Source organism: Suillus subalutaceus, assembly GCF_016647625.1.
Source record: "Suillus subalutaceus strain FC151 chromosome Unknown DFJ58scaffold_68, whole genome shotgun sequence".
Lineage (NCBI taxonomy): Eukaryota > Fungi > Basidiomycota > Agaricomycetes > Boletales > Suillaceae > Suillus > Suillus subalutaceus.
Window position 1 is genome coordinate 203,043 of NW_024540317.1, and position 14,956 is coordinate 217,998.

General features: G+C 46.5%; 4 protein-coding genes across 4 annotated transcripts; all 4 read left to right on the forward strand.

Moving 5' to 3' along the window:
• Window positions 1-2,260: 2,260 nt before the first annotated feature.
• On the forward strand, window positions 2,261-2,895 carry DFJ58DRAFT_842350 (uncharacterized protein; the record flags this gene model as incomplete). Its single annotated transcript, XM_041392821.1, has 4 exons — window positions 2,261-2,413; window positions 2,473-2,490; window positions 2,537-2,690; window positions 2,741-2,895. 4 exons carry the CDS (start codon window positions 2,261-2,263, stop codon window positions 2,893-2,895), a joined length of 480 nt encoding a protein of 159 aa, XP_041242886.1.
• A 2,843-nt stretch (window positions 2,896-5,738) lies between these two features.
• On the forward strand, window positions 5,739-6,468 carry DFJ58DRAFT_729148 (uncharacterized protein; the record flags this gene model as incomplete). The annotated part of the gene is made up of 2 exons (XM_041385704.1): window positions 5,739-5,775; window positions 5,825-6,468. 2 exons carry the CDS (start codon window positions 5,739-5,741, stop codon window positions 6,466-6,468), a joined length of 681 nt encoding a protein of 226 aa, XP_041242887.1.
• Window positions 6,469-9,250: 2,782 nt separating this feature from the next.
• Window positions 9,251-10,993, forward strand: DFJ58DRAFT_887119 (carbamoyl-phosphate synthase L chain, ATP binding domain-containing protein; the record flags this gene model as incomplete). The annotated part of the gene is made up of 3 exons (XM_041394669.1): window positions 9,251-9,261; window positions 9,317-9,553; window positions 10,705-10,993. The coding sequence occupies 3 exons, from the start codon at window positions 9,251-9,253 to the stop codon at window positions 10,991-10,993; spliced, it is 537 nt and encodes a 178-aa protein (XP_041242888.1).
• A 669-nt stretch (window positions 10,994-11,662) lies between these two features.
• On the forward strand, window positions 11,663-12,280 carry DFJ58DRAFT_842354 (uncharacterized protein; the record flags this gene model as incomplete). The annotated part of the gene is made up of 1 exon (XM_041392822.1): window positions 11,663-12,280. The coding sequence occupies one exon, from the start codon at window positions 11,663-11,665 to the stop codon at window positions 12,278-12,280; it is 618 nt and encodes a 205-aa protein (XP_041242889.1).
• Between the last annotated feature and the right edge of the window lie 2,676 nt (window positions 12,281-14,956).

Below are 14,956 nucleotides of genomic sequence, written 5' to 3' on the forward strand. Positions count from 1 at the left end.
ATGAAAAGGAATTCACCTTCACGCCTCGCGAGGCTCGTCTTGGAGGCCCTGAGGACGCAAACAAGGTGAGGACGATATCCGTCGTTGTTTTAATATTTGTGATGATGTTCGTAGGTCATTGAACTCAACCCTTCGTCTTATCTCTGGTACGAACTGAACCATGCAGCTCTTCATGGAGCACAACACATGATGATGCGTTCGAGGCCTTCAAGATAATGCTCTTCAAGTTGGACAATGCATTCGGCTCACGGATACGACGTAAGCCCCAAACAACTCGAGCGCCGACTTGAAGATGACTTACATTCTTCGCAGAGCTACGCCAGCAATACGTCAGTCCATTTGAAGTAGAAGATACTATTCGACGAGCCATGCACGCTCAACTGGAAAACGCTCCACTTCGTCTAATCAACACCATCACTGGGAATATATGTGATCGAAATGCACAGATCAACGGCTTCACGGAGAGTACAGAGTACAAAGAGCTTTTGTTTCCATCAGTAATGCATGGGCCCCTCCGAGCGGAGCCCATCAAAGAAGCGGTCGCGAAGTACTTCGATTGGGTCATGTTATCCCACAGGTGGGAAACCAAGGAGCCGCTACTGCATGACATTCAAGGCAGGGACATATACGACTTGGATCCGTTGTGAAGTTGCAGAAGTTCTGCAAAGTCGCTCGCGACGCAAGGTATCGCTGGGCGTGCAGCGATACGTGCTGCATCGACCAGTATAACATCATCGAACTCCAAGAATCAGTCAACTCCATGTTCATCTAGTATCACTACTCAGCGCTCACCGTCGTCTACCTATCAGATGTTCCTCCTTCGTCGGAATCTGGCGCGCTCGCAAATAGCATTTGGAACATGCAATGATGGACCGTTCAGGAGTTCCTCGCTCCTAAAATTGCTCTCTACAGCCAAGCGGATTGGACCCTATATCTCGACGACCGCTCCCGCAACCACAGGGAGTCTGTCGCTATCACGCAGGAGTTGGAACGTTCAACTGGCATAAATGCGCGGGCGCTCGTCGCCTTCCGCCCGGTGATGAGAAATGCCCAAGAGAAACCGCAATGGGCATCAACGCGTGTCACCACGTTGCAAGAAGACGCTGTTTGGGATCTTCGGCGTCCACCTTCCTGTAATCTACGGAGAAAAAAGACAGAACGCGCTCGGACGTCTCTTACAGGAGATCATGGCAAAAGGCCGGACGCAATGCTGGTAAGAAATGGCTCGCATGCTTCTGAAAGACAGAATCAATTAAATGTAATCTAAGATAAGACAACAGATGTACAATTTTGCGCGAGACTTTTGAAAACAGGTTCCTTGTCACTTGACCATGGTGCATGGTGCGCCCAGTTTACTTCGTCCCACCATAACCTGTAACGCATTGACATTCAGTCCTCCCGTATCGAACTACTCAATGCTCAGCGACGGTCACAAACCTTATGAACTACGAACAATATCTGTCAACTTCGAAGCACAAGGAACTACAGACGGCGGCATCACCTACGGCCTCAAGTTGAGATGTAAACTCGTATGTGCCACATTCTTAGCGCTGACATCGTTGATAAGCACAGAAGCATTTCGCAGGCTACTGCAGCGTGGCTGATGGAACATTCCTCATGCCAAGCATGTTGTACCACTGAGTTTCTCGATGTATGCTCCATGTTATCGAAATACTTGGTGATACACGAATGCTTGCAGTAACTCAAACACCTTCGCATCTCCTTTGATTTTCTTACGAAAGGTCTCAAGTGGGGTTCGTGGAGTCATGTTGCGAAGGCGTACATACCAACAGGGCAACGCGAACGCGACGAGGAAGCAGACGTCTCTCATTCTCCCGAACTTGTGGAAGGACTATGAACTCATGAAGTGATTGTATGACACCCTTTCAAATCGATCGTACCCACCTACACCCGCATCCAAGCCACGCGTTCGAACGTGGTAAAATCTTGGAGCCCCTTCAAACAGGTGGATCCTTATTACATCTCTGGTTTACGCATCTTGTGGCTCGCAATCAATGTCTCGCCGTCCACACCTTCCACATTTTGTGTTTCCCATTTTAGGAACTGTGACTGATGGTGCTGAGACTCCGGAGTGAAGTAAATGTGCCAACGAAGGACAATGATGCCACAAAGACGTTCCACTGCCAGAGTCCATGGAATCCACCGTAGCTCACTATATATTTCGTGTTGGCAGTGTCTCTCTTCTCTCCATCACTTTGCATCTCTCCATATACTCACCTACTTTCTACTATTAATCCTCATGCCTAACAACGTCCCTAATCTCTATCGTTGGGGAGTCTTTAGAAGACTGGCTACTCGTCTTGAGTCTCTGGACCATTATCTGGACGCCATGACTGAGATTATGAAGTTTAGTGATGCGGAAGACCGGCAAATTCGCCACTATGCCCACAAGGTCCTGTCTCTGTTATTAATCATCTCTTATAGTCAACTGATGATAATATTTCCGTGCAGATCATCTCTCTTACGGAGGTAAATATGATTTCAATTCTAGCAGGCTCTTCCACTGATGCCCTAGGTAATAAAGATTGCATATGCCACTGTCAATTGTAGCATTGGCGCGACCCTGCTCGTGATTTGTTCAGAGGAAAATGTGCCGTACAAAGCGGCATATTTTAAAATGCTTGTCTGGATCAGGCGGAGGAGGTCCGCGTTCCCTACTTACATGAACAGTAAGCATTGGTTGTTATTGCGTTTGATTTCCTTTTCACCATTTGTATAGCTCGCATCAGTGCGCTCTTGGATTATTCCATAGAGCATAACATGGTCCTACGGACCAAAGGAATCGATCCACGTGTCCAATTGGGCATTAAGGAGTTGATAATCGTCAAACAACCACGAGCGGGGCTCTTCAAAAATAGTCAACGAGCTACTTAGTGCCTCCATTCCCTCGAAGGCTGTTTGCGCGCGACTGTCGAACGAAAGGCCGACGCTTTGAAGTTAGAACTAGGAAACAATCATCTTGAAGTTGATATTCATCTCGAGCCTTAGCTGGACTAATGGCTACCTTATTGTACTTGAAATTACAACCTTTTCGTTTCATACTCAGTTGTAACTATACACCTATTGCACCTACCAACGGACAATCCATCTTGCTCGGCTGCCGCACCAGTAACTTGACTTTGGAGTCTGAATTCATTTGCCTCATCTCGCCTGAAAATTCGCAATCTATCTACCCCTTTCGTGTATGACTGCATCTCGGCTTGAGGCGTCTTGGGATGTCTTCTCGTTGATGAAGGTGTTCATCATCCTCCAATGGATTAGTAGTAATTCCCGGTTCTGAAAAGCACGTTCAAGTACTTCCTGGTCAAGTATCACAAGGTTGTATTCGGGGATCCGTGGACGTACCTGACATGGACACGACTGAAATATCTCACTGATGTCTAGACAAATAAAAGGTGTGCTGAGATTGTCAGTGAAACATGAAAGGCTCAGTCGCTAAGGGTTTTTAGAAGTTTTTTCTACCCGAAATCGGTGGCATGCAGTGCGGCGTTGCAGGAGTGGACCACCGAGGTAGTATGCATAACCGTGAAAAAAGTGGAAAATTTAATTAAACAAATTCAATCATTGCCCCTGTCCAAGGATAGACTCAGCGGCCACCAGCGAGGTCTTTCCATTGGATCACGTTACCAGTCGAATGAGTCAGTATTGTACTCTGCGAGAGAACATCAGGGGGATGCATGATGGAGACATTATGTGGCTGTGGCTGGAGGATATCGTCCTTTAGTAAGTTAGCACGGCGCATGAAACTCGCAAGGTCAACAAATGAGATATGGGCGAGTGTTGGATGCCCTTGGAGTGAGGTCAACAGCTTGCTGATATCCAGGTCAGGTGGCATCATGGCTGATATTGACATAGTGGTGAGTGACAGAGATCACGTCGGTGTGGTAATGGCGGGGTGGCTGTGGTGGTGGCTGACAGAGATCGCATCGATGTGGCTGACGGCCATGATGTTGAAACTCCGATTGAAACAAACAGAGCCCCAGACTTTGGCCCCAGAGTCTGCCGCAGATTTTGGCCCCAGAGTCTGCCGCAGATTTTGGCCCCAGAGTGTCCATTTCCTGGATGTCCTCCTGCCAGTAACGTGCTGTCCCCAGAGATATCGATGCCGGTGATTCTAAGGACATTTTGTTAAATCAGTATGGGTTAAGGCATGGTTATGGCTACCTCAAGTCATCAATTCTGCACATTTTCAACATCTTGGACCTCATTTGTGCACATTTTCCTATATGTGAGAAATGTGCACAAACAGGGTTGGTCGAAATCACACTTCATTAGCAACCCCATTTGCGCACATTTTCCGATATGTGAGAAATGTGCACAAATGAGGTTGCTAATGAAGTGTGATTTCGACCAACCCTGTTTGTGCACATTTTCCGATATGTGAGAAATGTGCGCAAATGGGGTTGCTCATAAAGTGTGATTTCGACCAACCCTGTTTGTGCACATTTTCCGATATCTGAGAAATGTGCACACATGAGGTTGCTACTGATGTGTGATTTCCACCAACCTCATCTCCCCACATTTTCCGATATGTGAGAAATGTGCACAAATGAGGTTGCTAATGAAGTGTGATATCGACCAACCCTGTTTGTGCACATTTCTCAGATATTAGAAAGTGTGATTTTCACCAATCCCATGTGCGCACATTTTCCGATATCTGAGAAATGTGCGCAAATGAGGTTGCTAATGAAGTGTAGTTTTCACCAACCTCATCTCTGCACATTTTCTAATATGTGAGAAATGTGCACAAACAGGGTTGGTGGAAAACTACACTTTCTAATATCTGAGAAATGTGCACAAATGAGGTTGCTCATAAAGTGATAGTTTCCACCAACCCTGTGTGTGCACATTTCTCACATATTGGAAAATGTGCGCAAACAGGGTTGGTGGAAATCACACATCAGTAGCAACCTCATTTGTGCACATTTTCTGTTATCTGAGAAATGTGCGCAAATGGGGTCAATTAATGACCAACCCTGATATCTGGATCATGAAGTGTAGGTTTTCACCAACCTCATTTGTGAACATTGCCCAATAGTGGCACTCAGAGTAGCAATTAAAACATCACCAAAGCTTGCTAACTCTTGGTTAAAGTTTGACAAAACTCAGGTAAGGACTACAAGAACAGCCACTTGGATATGCAGCACACTCAGCATCATAGCAGACTTTGAAAGTTATGCCTGCCACTCAACCATGACGTCCTCGTCATTCTGCAAGACTCATAGCACTGCAGATGCCCTTTCAACGAGACAGAACCTCCATGGACCAAATGCCAGGGCCTGTTACTCATGGAAGGGGTGGCAAGTCTCGAGGTTTGCAAAGTACTAACACCTCAGATCAGCCCAAGTTTCAGATACAATGGTTATCTGCCTCCTTCCGTACCTAGAACATCATTGACTACCTCCACAACCACTCAGCTGATTGTCAGGTATTATTCCCCTCCAAAGTCAAACAATTGCACCCTGATGATGGCTGCCCCTCAGCCAAAGACAAGCTCTCAATCTGTGCTATTATTGCCAAGCATGTCTTTAAAGATGACAGTGACTATGCAGACCACTATCTAAGTGCACTGGTTAAATTCCGTGACTCTACCAACAATCACATCCAGGCGTAAGTTTACCCACTAGTCCTTCCCTTATGTACTAACATCTATATACAGTCTCAAAAAGAAATATTGTGAATGCCACGATTGATTACATGCCACTGGTGCTGGTGTCATGCTGCAGGACAAAAACACCGCTCAGAATTTATGTGGTATGTGTCCCTTTTATATTTATGATTGTCTAACTGAGAAATTTCACAGCGCAAGTACTCAAAGAATTTCCATGGTACGATGATCTCGTTATCATTTTGAGGGGCAATCCGGCATTGTCCCTCAAAACAGTTTCATCACACCCAGGAATGGACCACACCGCCAATTTTTTCTCAATATCTCATTCAGCTGGAAGTTCATACTCTAATGGCCCGAATTCTGGAAGCGCTCAGTATGGCTATGCCCCTGGCACTCTTCCTCCTTCTGGCGCTTATCCTCCTGCTGGGGATTATTATCCTCCTTCCAGCGCTCATTCTCCTTCTGGTGCTCATCATCCTCCTGGGGATTATTCCCCTTCTGGCACTCATCCTCCTCCCAGGAATTACTCCCCTTCCGGCACTCATCCTCCTTCTGGCACTCGTCCTCCTCACTCCAAAGCTCCTCCTTACTTTACTCAAACTGGCAGTCAATATGGATTCGGTCACGTCCCTCAGCCCTATCAGATGGGCTACCGTGAGGAGTACATGCAGCAGCCTCAGTTTCAATCGCACAGCATGCCTTCCCCTTCTGACTTTCTTCTCGACAAGGATGAAGACATGCCAGATTACTTTGGCCCCCTCAATGATGACGAGGGGATGGATTTCTCATTCGGTGACCTATGGCCACATAATTCCCCGATGATGCATGATTACTAGCAAGAAACTAATGTTACCATCCTGAATAGTCCACCTAGGCCTACAAGATCGAAACGGCCACCTCCTCCATCATCCCCCTCCCCCCCTATCACCCCCTTGCCTCAATCAGAGTTTGTTCTACCGCTGAAATTACAAACTGCCCTCCATGATAGTCACAGTTCCTTTGTGCTCACTAATATTCGAGGCCAGGGAGTACTGGTCACCCTATGGCGGCGCGCCTGCCAAATCTTATGGCGCATGAGCACCAGCGCGGGTGCAGTTGAACCTTCTCTTAACACAGGAAGAGCTTTCCGGCCCAGTGCTAGACTCCGTGGTAAGAAATGCTGATATGACTTTTGGAACTTAAGATCGCTGATGTGGTTGTGAGTGTCCTAAGGCAACTTGTTTGGTAAGCAGTGGCTTGTGCGCCCCACTTGTAAATAACTCAAGATAAGCAGGTGGATTCACCAGGAATATTGGGCATTGCCAGACAACTGGAAGGACGTGACTACATTAGCATGACCACAGTCTACTTGACACGATTCAGTAGCAAGTCATCCACCACTACTCTCTTGACCAACGCCTTGTGCATCCTTAGTCCAACAAACACACACCTAACATGTTATACTAACCCTCATGGCTGAGTCGTCGCCCCCAGTGCCGTCAAAGTGCGAGCACAAGGCGGAGTCCTTTTTGCGCGTGAGTGGGTGTGAGCAGTAGTTACATTTTAAAAGGTAGCATCCTCACAAACGCGGAGGATCATCGATCATCATCGACGAAAACGCGCACTTAAGCCTAGACTGGTGACCAGCCCCTCTATGAGACAAACCCTCGATAGAGGGACTGGTAAATCTGGGTTTGAATTTGGATAGTGTGCGCTTTGGAGTAATCACATGACTGAAAAGCCTTTTCGGGAGTTAGATAAATCTTTGCTAAGTTCTCGATTACATACCGAACGTGAATATTGCTCATCGACTCCGGCAGCGATCAGCTCTGTTCCACTGGCCGCTGCAGGGCAGCATCATGTTGCACTCGGACAGCCCTATTTATGATTTGAATTCAAACTTCGGCTTCTTCTGAGATAGTACTGGTCCTAAGTGCCTGTTCTCAAGGGGAAAATGTCTCAAGGATGGTCCTGGGATGACGGGGACCTCTCGATGCTCATTGACACTGATCTGGAGACGTTTCAGAGGTGAAATCGTCACACTGATAGTGTCCGGACGAAGTAGATTAGGAATTATGAGACACAAGGTCTTTCCGCAGCCTGTACCAGCTGTAATTATGCTGTCACGGCCATTCAATGTTGCAAGAATGGCTTCTAGCTGGAATACTTGTGGAACAATGGTTGTAGCCGTGAGGATGTACACGAGCAGGCAAGTGCGCAACACATCCATCTTATCCTTGTCACTGAGGGTTTCGATATAGTTGGTAGGGAGCCGTTCTTGTATTAGCAAACGAGCAAATGAATCTAGAGTCCTTCCATCGAGGCTTCCCGCACAGCTTGGATAATAGAGTTCATGTCCATTGGAGTTGTAGAGTAGATACATACATTAATGACGCGACTGCGTTTGCATCGCATCAATATGAATCAAACATTAATTTCAACATTTCAAATATTCATGTCGAAAATTTCAGTTTTCTTATTGGCTACAGGTCATGTGATTACTCCAAAGCGCGCACTATCCAAATTCAAACCCAGATTTACCAGTCCCTCTATCGAGGGTTTGTCTCATAGAGGGGCTGGTCACCAGTCTAACTTAAGCCCTCGATTGACAAAACGCCCAAATAATAAATATAACATCATAAAGTTGGTTTTATTGCCTCATTTTACCACAGGCGTGTAAAACACTAAAGCACGTGACCCCGCTGACACATCAGCAACCCGACGCGTCTCTAGTACTTAGAAGGACACGTCCGTTAGTTCGTGCAGGTCTGCAGCTCCCGTTCCGTCGCCTTCACATTGTAGGACGCACCACACTAGTGCCTGTCCTACAGGACCGCTCGCAAGCACCGAAACCACTCACCGACCTGGCTCGCCCGGCCTCAAGTTGTCTCATGGTTGTCGCGTCCAACGGTCTTCAAGTTGCGGAGGCAAGTATACCAAACTCAACCCTTCATCTCATATTGGATATCAGTTGAAGCGTATGGCACTTTATGGCGCAAAACGCTACCATGAAACTGTCGGGGCCATTGAAATGATGCTCGCCAAATTGGATAGTGCTCATGACATGCAAATACGAAGTAAGCCATGATAACAACCCCTGTCCAAATGTTCAACTCTTTTCTCAGAGCTGCGTGAGCGGTATGTCAGTCCCTCCGAAGCAGAAGGTTATATTCGAAAGTCTGTCGACATTCAACTTGACACCAGCCCACTTCATCTCTTCATCCTTCTACTCCTCCTTCACACTCTCCTCCTTCACGCTCTCCTCCTTCACGCTCTCCCCATAATCACTCTCCTCCTTCACACTCCTCATAATCGCTCTCCTCCTTCATGCTCTCCTCCTCACCGCTCTCCTCGTTCTTGCTCAAAATCTCGGCGATGGCATGTTCCTCAGCCGCTTCCTGTATCGATTCCATAATCTGCACTGTCTGCTCATGAAACTGTCGGGGCCGGACCTTCAATGCATCCCATCTTACACCTGTACAGGACTTGCTGAATTGGCTTCAGGTGAGGTTTCAATGCTCAAATTTACTTTGCTGCCCACTCAGTGTCGCAATCACAGTGCCTGTCGTCGATTACAGATTTTTTCGATTGAGCAGAGTATGAAGGGCTGGAAGCGACTCGAATACGAAGTTGCTCGTGATGGCGCTCATGTAGGTTCATTTCTGCTTTGTTGTGCGTTCTGAAGTTGAGTGCATATGCTCTTAGAATACGATCGTTTGCTGCAATATGGAGAACTTCGATCCTCTCGGTACCTCTCAGTACACACACTGGCGATTCGATTGTTGTTGCACCATCTCAAACTCTTCCGGACGACGAATACCACATGCTTCGCAGCGCTACTATCAAGGTCATCAGGGATCTCGGTGTTGTCGGCGAGTGTAACATTCAGTATGCACTTAACCCCAATTCCAAGGAATACTGTGTCATGGAGGTTAATGCTCGGTACATTTATGGTTCTGTTCATATTTTTCTATACCTAACACGACTTCTTTCAGTTTAAGTCACTCAAGCGGAGCCTGATCTTCATCCTTTGTATCCGAGTTCAAGTCTCATATCCCACTCGCTGTCACCCGATCCGGGCTTAGCACCCTCCCCCTCCCAAAAGTCTGAACTGGCATCCATCCACTGTCACGAGCATCCCGCACTTGAACTGGATCTGTATTTTTCTTCCCATCCAATGGATGCTTGTAGTTTTTGCCGTTTTCGCTCTGTAATTAACAGTCTTCGTACGTTCGAACTTTGCACTACTACTAGTTTGAGGATGAGAGTCTGCAATTCGATTTGTTTGCCTTGTCGCCCCGCGTGACATTTTCTGAGCAGCCGCGCGTTGTTGACCAAAAGGGAAATCCGGCGGAACCCAAAGGTCACGTGGACGGCATCACGTGACCGTAAAATGGCGTAAAATCCTCGACATAAGTGTCGCCAGAATGTCGTGGGAATGTCACGTGAGGGTTCACATTGCGTTTGTTCATCTGGCTGTTCATTTCATTCTTGTCTCACTCTGTTGCTGTCGTCCCAACTTAACAGTTCACATCGTCGTAGCTCCTTCTTGGGGCTTTGAGCTATTGCCCTGGCATAGTGTTCTTCGTGTTTCGCGCCTTCATAGGCATATATCCGTCGTTGACGGTTGCACGTTGGATCGGTTTTTGTCTTATCGTTCTGTTGCCGTCGTCTTGTTGGCCCAGCCTTTGAGCTGTTGCTCTCACATCGTATTCACGTGTTTCATGCCTTCATAGGCGTACATCTGTCATTGGCAGTAACACGTTGGATTAATTAATTGTTGTCGTCGTTATCGTCCCAACCTGTCCGCAGTGTCGCAGTTCCTTGTTAGGACTTTGAGCTGTTGCTCTGACATCGTTTCCCGCACGTGTTCGCACGCGCCTCGCCTGAATAGGCGCATATCTGTTATTGACAGTAAGAATGGATCATATCTTGTCGAATCAATATTCCATTTGGTTCAAATGATGCACAACTTTCTACTGTTCCTTGTCATTGCTGAATCTCTTTGTTTGACAACAACTGGATACACCCTTCTCTCAGATGAAATTAGTTACAGATCACTATCCTTTTCCCGGATCTTCGTCGAACCACAGCGCACCTGTTCCAGCGAATGCGTACAAATATGATGTCGGCATACTTGCGCAACAGAGTGTCTATGTTCCCGGGGCTATGATCGACAAGTGTGGAGGCGCTGGTGGGAAACTTGCAAAGGGCGGAAAGCGCACCACCGTGCTCCGTAAGGGTGGTGGAAAGGTCTGGGAAGATCAGACTCTTCTAGAATGGAATCCATGTAAGGGTGCCACTTCGTCAACACACAAGTTGTTGCCAGTATGGCCACAGGAGTTAGGGCTGGCCACCGTGGGCCGTATTACGGGCATGTAGGGTGGCGTAATACGGGAACCGTACCCATACAGTCGGGGCTTTAGAGCTCTCATTGACGGTTACGGTGTACGGGCATGTGAGTACCATATGACACCGTAAGTTTATGGTCGTATGTACCCGTCATACGGGACATACGGTTCTTCCAAGATCTGTTCATGCGAGTATAGCTATGCACTGTAGCCTAAAATGATAACTGAATGCCCAACTTAGTTTCTGGTGCCTTTTGTTGCTGTGTGTCTATGCCCTCTTTCGATGTTGACGGCAACTAAAGCCTAGAAACAGCACCAACGCTGCCCATTTAGTCATTTAGCTTCAGAGTGGGGTCCTTTGGGGTCATAGACCCTATGTTGGACATAGTCTCGTCATAAGCTATCTGTTGTGCGTGGTGGGGGTAATATACTTGGGTGTGGTAATTCGAACTCGTACTAGGTTCTCATACTTGCAATTTTTCAAGTGACCGTGATACCACTTCCTTTCGGTGTGTGCCATTAGTCATTGATTAATTGATACTTATATTCACCACAGGTATTTTTTTTCCAGCACCCGTAAGACCGTTCGACCACAGTGTCCAGTTCACTACAAATACAGGCAGATACTTGTGTCTTTATCTTTCTCCTACAACCATCACACCATTTTTTGATTTGCAATCCTTGTCTCCTACAACTTACAATGGCGCGACCCCAAATCAAACCCAAACCAAACACAACCGAGGGCGCACCACCAAGAGTCAGAAAAGTCGGAAGGATGACGGCGGCGCCGCGTATCAACAGAAAACCCAACAAAGCTCTGAGGAAGAGATACACAGTTCGTTATGACAGTCCAGTCAACACGCGGCCAGAGATTCCCATACGGTCATCCGAGAGTCCAGAGGAAGCCCGGAAGAGGGAGAGAGACGAGGCCATCCAGAGGGCGCACAAGATAGATCAGGCCAAGTTGGCGGAGTGGGAAGCCCGCTGCAAGAGGTTGGAGTCACCGAACCCAGCAAAGAAGCCAGCAAAGAAGAGCACCAGAAATGACGATGACGATGAAGATGAGATTGTAGAACTTCGCACCGTCAAGAAGGCACCGCTGATGATCCCAGCAAAGAGGGCCAGAGATCACGGAGTAGAGGTTGTAGAACTTCGCGCCGCCAAGAGGGTGCGCACAGATAAGGAGAGGGCCACGGATGAGGATGATGAGGTGGTGATTATAGAACCTCCCGCCAGAAATGAGAAGGAGGAGGAGGAAAATCGTTTGAGGAACATGGAGATGAGGCGGTTGAGGTTATTAGAGGCTGGTTTCATGTAGTATATGCAAGTACCTACAGTTGTAACATCTCCCTCCTCTAACGTACCAATGGACAATCGTGTTCAAGGTTCATATTCCAGTCTGGCCCCCCTCCGACTTTAATATAGTCTACTATATTATATTACTGCAAGTGCCAAAGCCGCCAGGAAAGATTCTCGAGACGTTGGCCCCGCTCGGGATACGATGCTACTTTGGTGCCCATTTGATACCCCCCTCGAAGATGGTCAATCAACAATGTCATGGTGGACGCACTTAACAATAATTCCTGAGGGAAATATCCTCACGCTCAGTCCATTTGTTGTATACACAATCTGGTCCGACTTTGCATTTTCGAGGACCAATTTTAGGGTTCTGATGGACAGACCCTATAAGTTGGGAGCTTCAAGCCTTGGGCCTGACTTCGTAAGTAACATCCTAATCAATTGTTGTTGAAGTTTATTGATCACGAATCTATTGAGCATTGGACTGGCCAGTCACTGTGACTGTCCGTTACTATCGTGACATTGTAATTCTTTCCCGCGGCTACAACATCAAGCTTTCAAGAACCTACATTGATCAAACAATCATCCAAATTTAAGACGAAGCATTTATATGGTCATTTCAGAAATAGATTTCAAACTTGTGAAAATAATTCTTTTTGTGGGCTGGTACATATCTTAGAGGGTACTTCCAGGAATGATATGAGCCAAGAATTACAGAAAACGGCGGTTGGGATGTGGAGATATGGTCAAAATACTGACTTTTTGGCCCTACCACCATATGTCACCAGTAATGATCTCCAGATACTCTGGGACCATCACCAATCGATTTCCAAGCTTGAAAAACCCCAGGACAGCCCTTTACGGTATCGGGTTTAAGTTAAAATCAAGTACAGCAAAATATAGGAGGTAGGAGGGAGGAGGAGGACCTTGTATATCTCAAGAATGCGATTTTTTCTGGGAATTCTGGCTCGACCATCGTGTTCAGAGGGATCAAGAGCCCCCAGGAAAAATGCTTTTGGAGCACTTATATGGTCATTTCAGAAATAGATTTCAAACTTGTGAAAATAATTCTTTTTGTGGGCTGGTACATATCTTAGAGGGTACTTCCAGGAATGATATGAGCCAAGAATTACAGAAAACGGCGGTTGGGATGTGGAGATATGGTCAAAATACTGACTTTTTGGCCCTACCACCATATGTCACCAGTAATGATCTCCAGATACTCTGGGACCATCACCAATCGATTTCCAAGCTTGAAAAACCCCAGGACAGCCCTTTACGGTATCGGGTTTAAGTTAAAATCAAGTACAAGCAAAATATAGGAGGTAGGAGGGAGGAGGAGGACCTTGTATATCTCAAGAATGCGATTTTTTCTGGGAATTCTGGCTCGACCATCGTGTTCAGAGGGATCAAGAGCCCCCAGGAAAAATGCTTTTGGAGCACTGGCAAGTCATGTGAAGTCTGTAAAAATCGATCTTTGTGGGGGGTATGAGGCAAACTGACCTATTTTATTTCAAACAGGCTAGAAATACTCTGGGATCATCTCCAATCGATTTCTGTGATCATAAAACACTAGGAACATCCTTTGATATATCGGTATTTACATAATATCAAGATATATGAGATAGGAGGGGGGAGGGGGACCTAGCATATCTCAAGAACCTGATTTTTTCTGGCAAATCTGGCTTGACCATCGTGTTCAGGGGGATCGAGAACCCCCAGGAAAAATGCTTTTGGAGCACCAGCAAGTCATGGGAAGTCTGTAAAAATCGATCTTTGTAGGGGGGTATGAGGCAAATTGACATATTTCAATTCAGATAGGCCGGGAATACTCCAGGATCATTTCCAATCACTTTCTGTGATCATAAAACACTAGGAACATCCTTTTGCATCTCAGTCTTCACACAATATCAAGATATATGAGATAGGAGGGGGAGGGAGACCTTGCATATCTCAAGAACATGATTTTTGCTGGCAAATCTGGCTTGACCATCGTGTTCAGATGGATCAAAAACCACCAGGAAGAATACTATTTAAGGACTGACAAGTCATGGGAAGCCTAGAAAAATCGATCTTTGTGGGGGGGTATCAGGCCAACTGACACATCACAATTCACATGGGCCCAGATGACTCCGATACCATCTCCAATCAATTAACATGGTCCAAAAACACTAGGAGCATTCTTTTATACATCAGTATTGACATGGAATCATGCCTCTGGGCACAGTAGCTAGGGGGAGGGGGTAGCATCACTATGGAATATGATTTTTTCGGACCAAACCAGTGTTGCCATCTGATTCAGATGGCTCAATAACCCCAGAAACAAGTTCTATTTGAAGCCAAGCAAGTCATATGAAAGCTCAAAAATCAATCATTGGGTGAGGCAGCATCACACTGCTTACATAAGCAAAAGCGGTCAACTTGACCATAGGTGAGCAACTTTACAACAACATGACTTTGACATATCAAATTGTTGTTCCTACTGGTCTGTGTCTTCAGAAATAAGCCTGAGATCCAGCCATGCAAGTCATACAAAGGCTGAAAAAATCGACTTTGGGTGAAGGCCTCAGCACAAGAGTACTTGATAGCTCATCACTTTGGAACATGATTTTTGCGCACCAAACAAATCCTGCTGTCAGATTCAGGAGGCTTTATAACTTCTAGAACAAGTCCTATCTTGAGTCAGGCAGGTCAT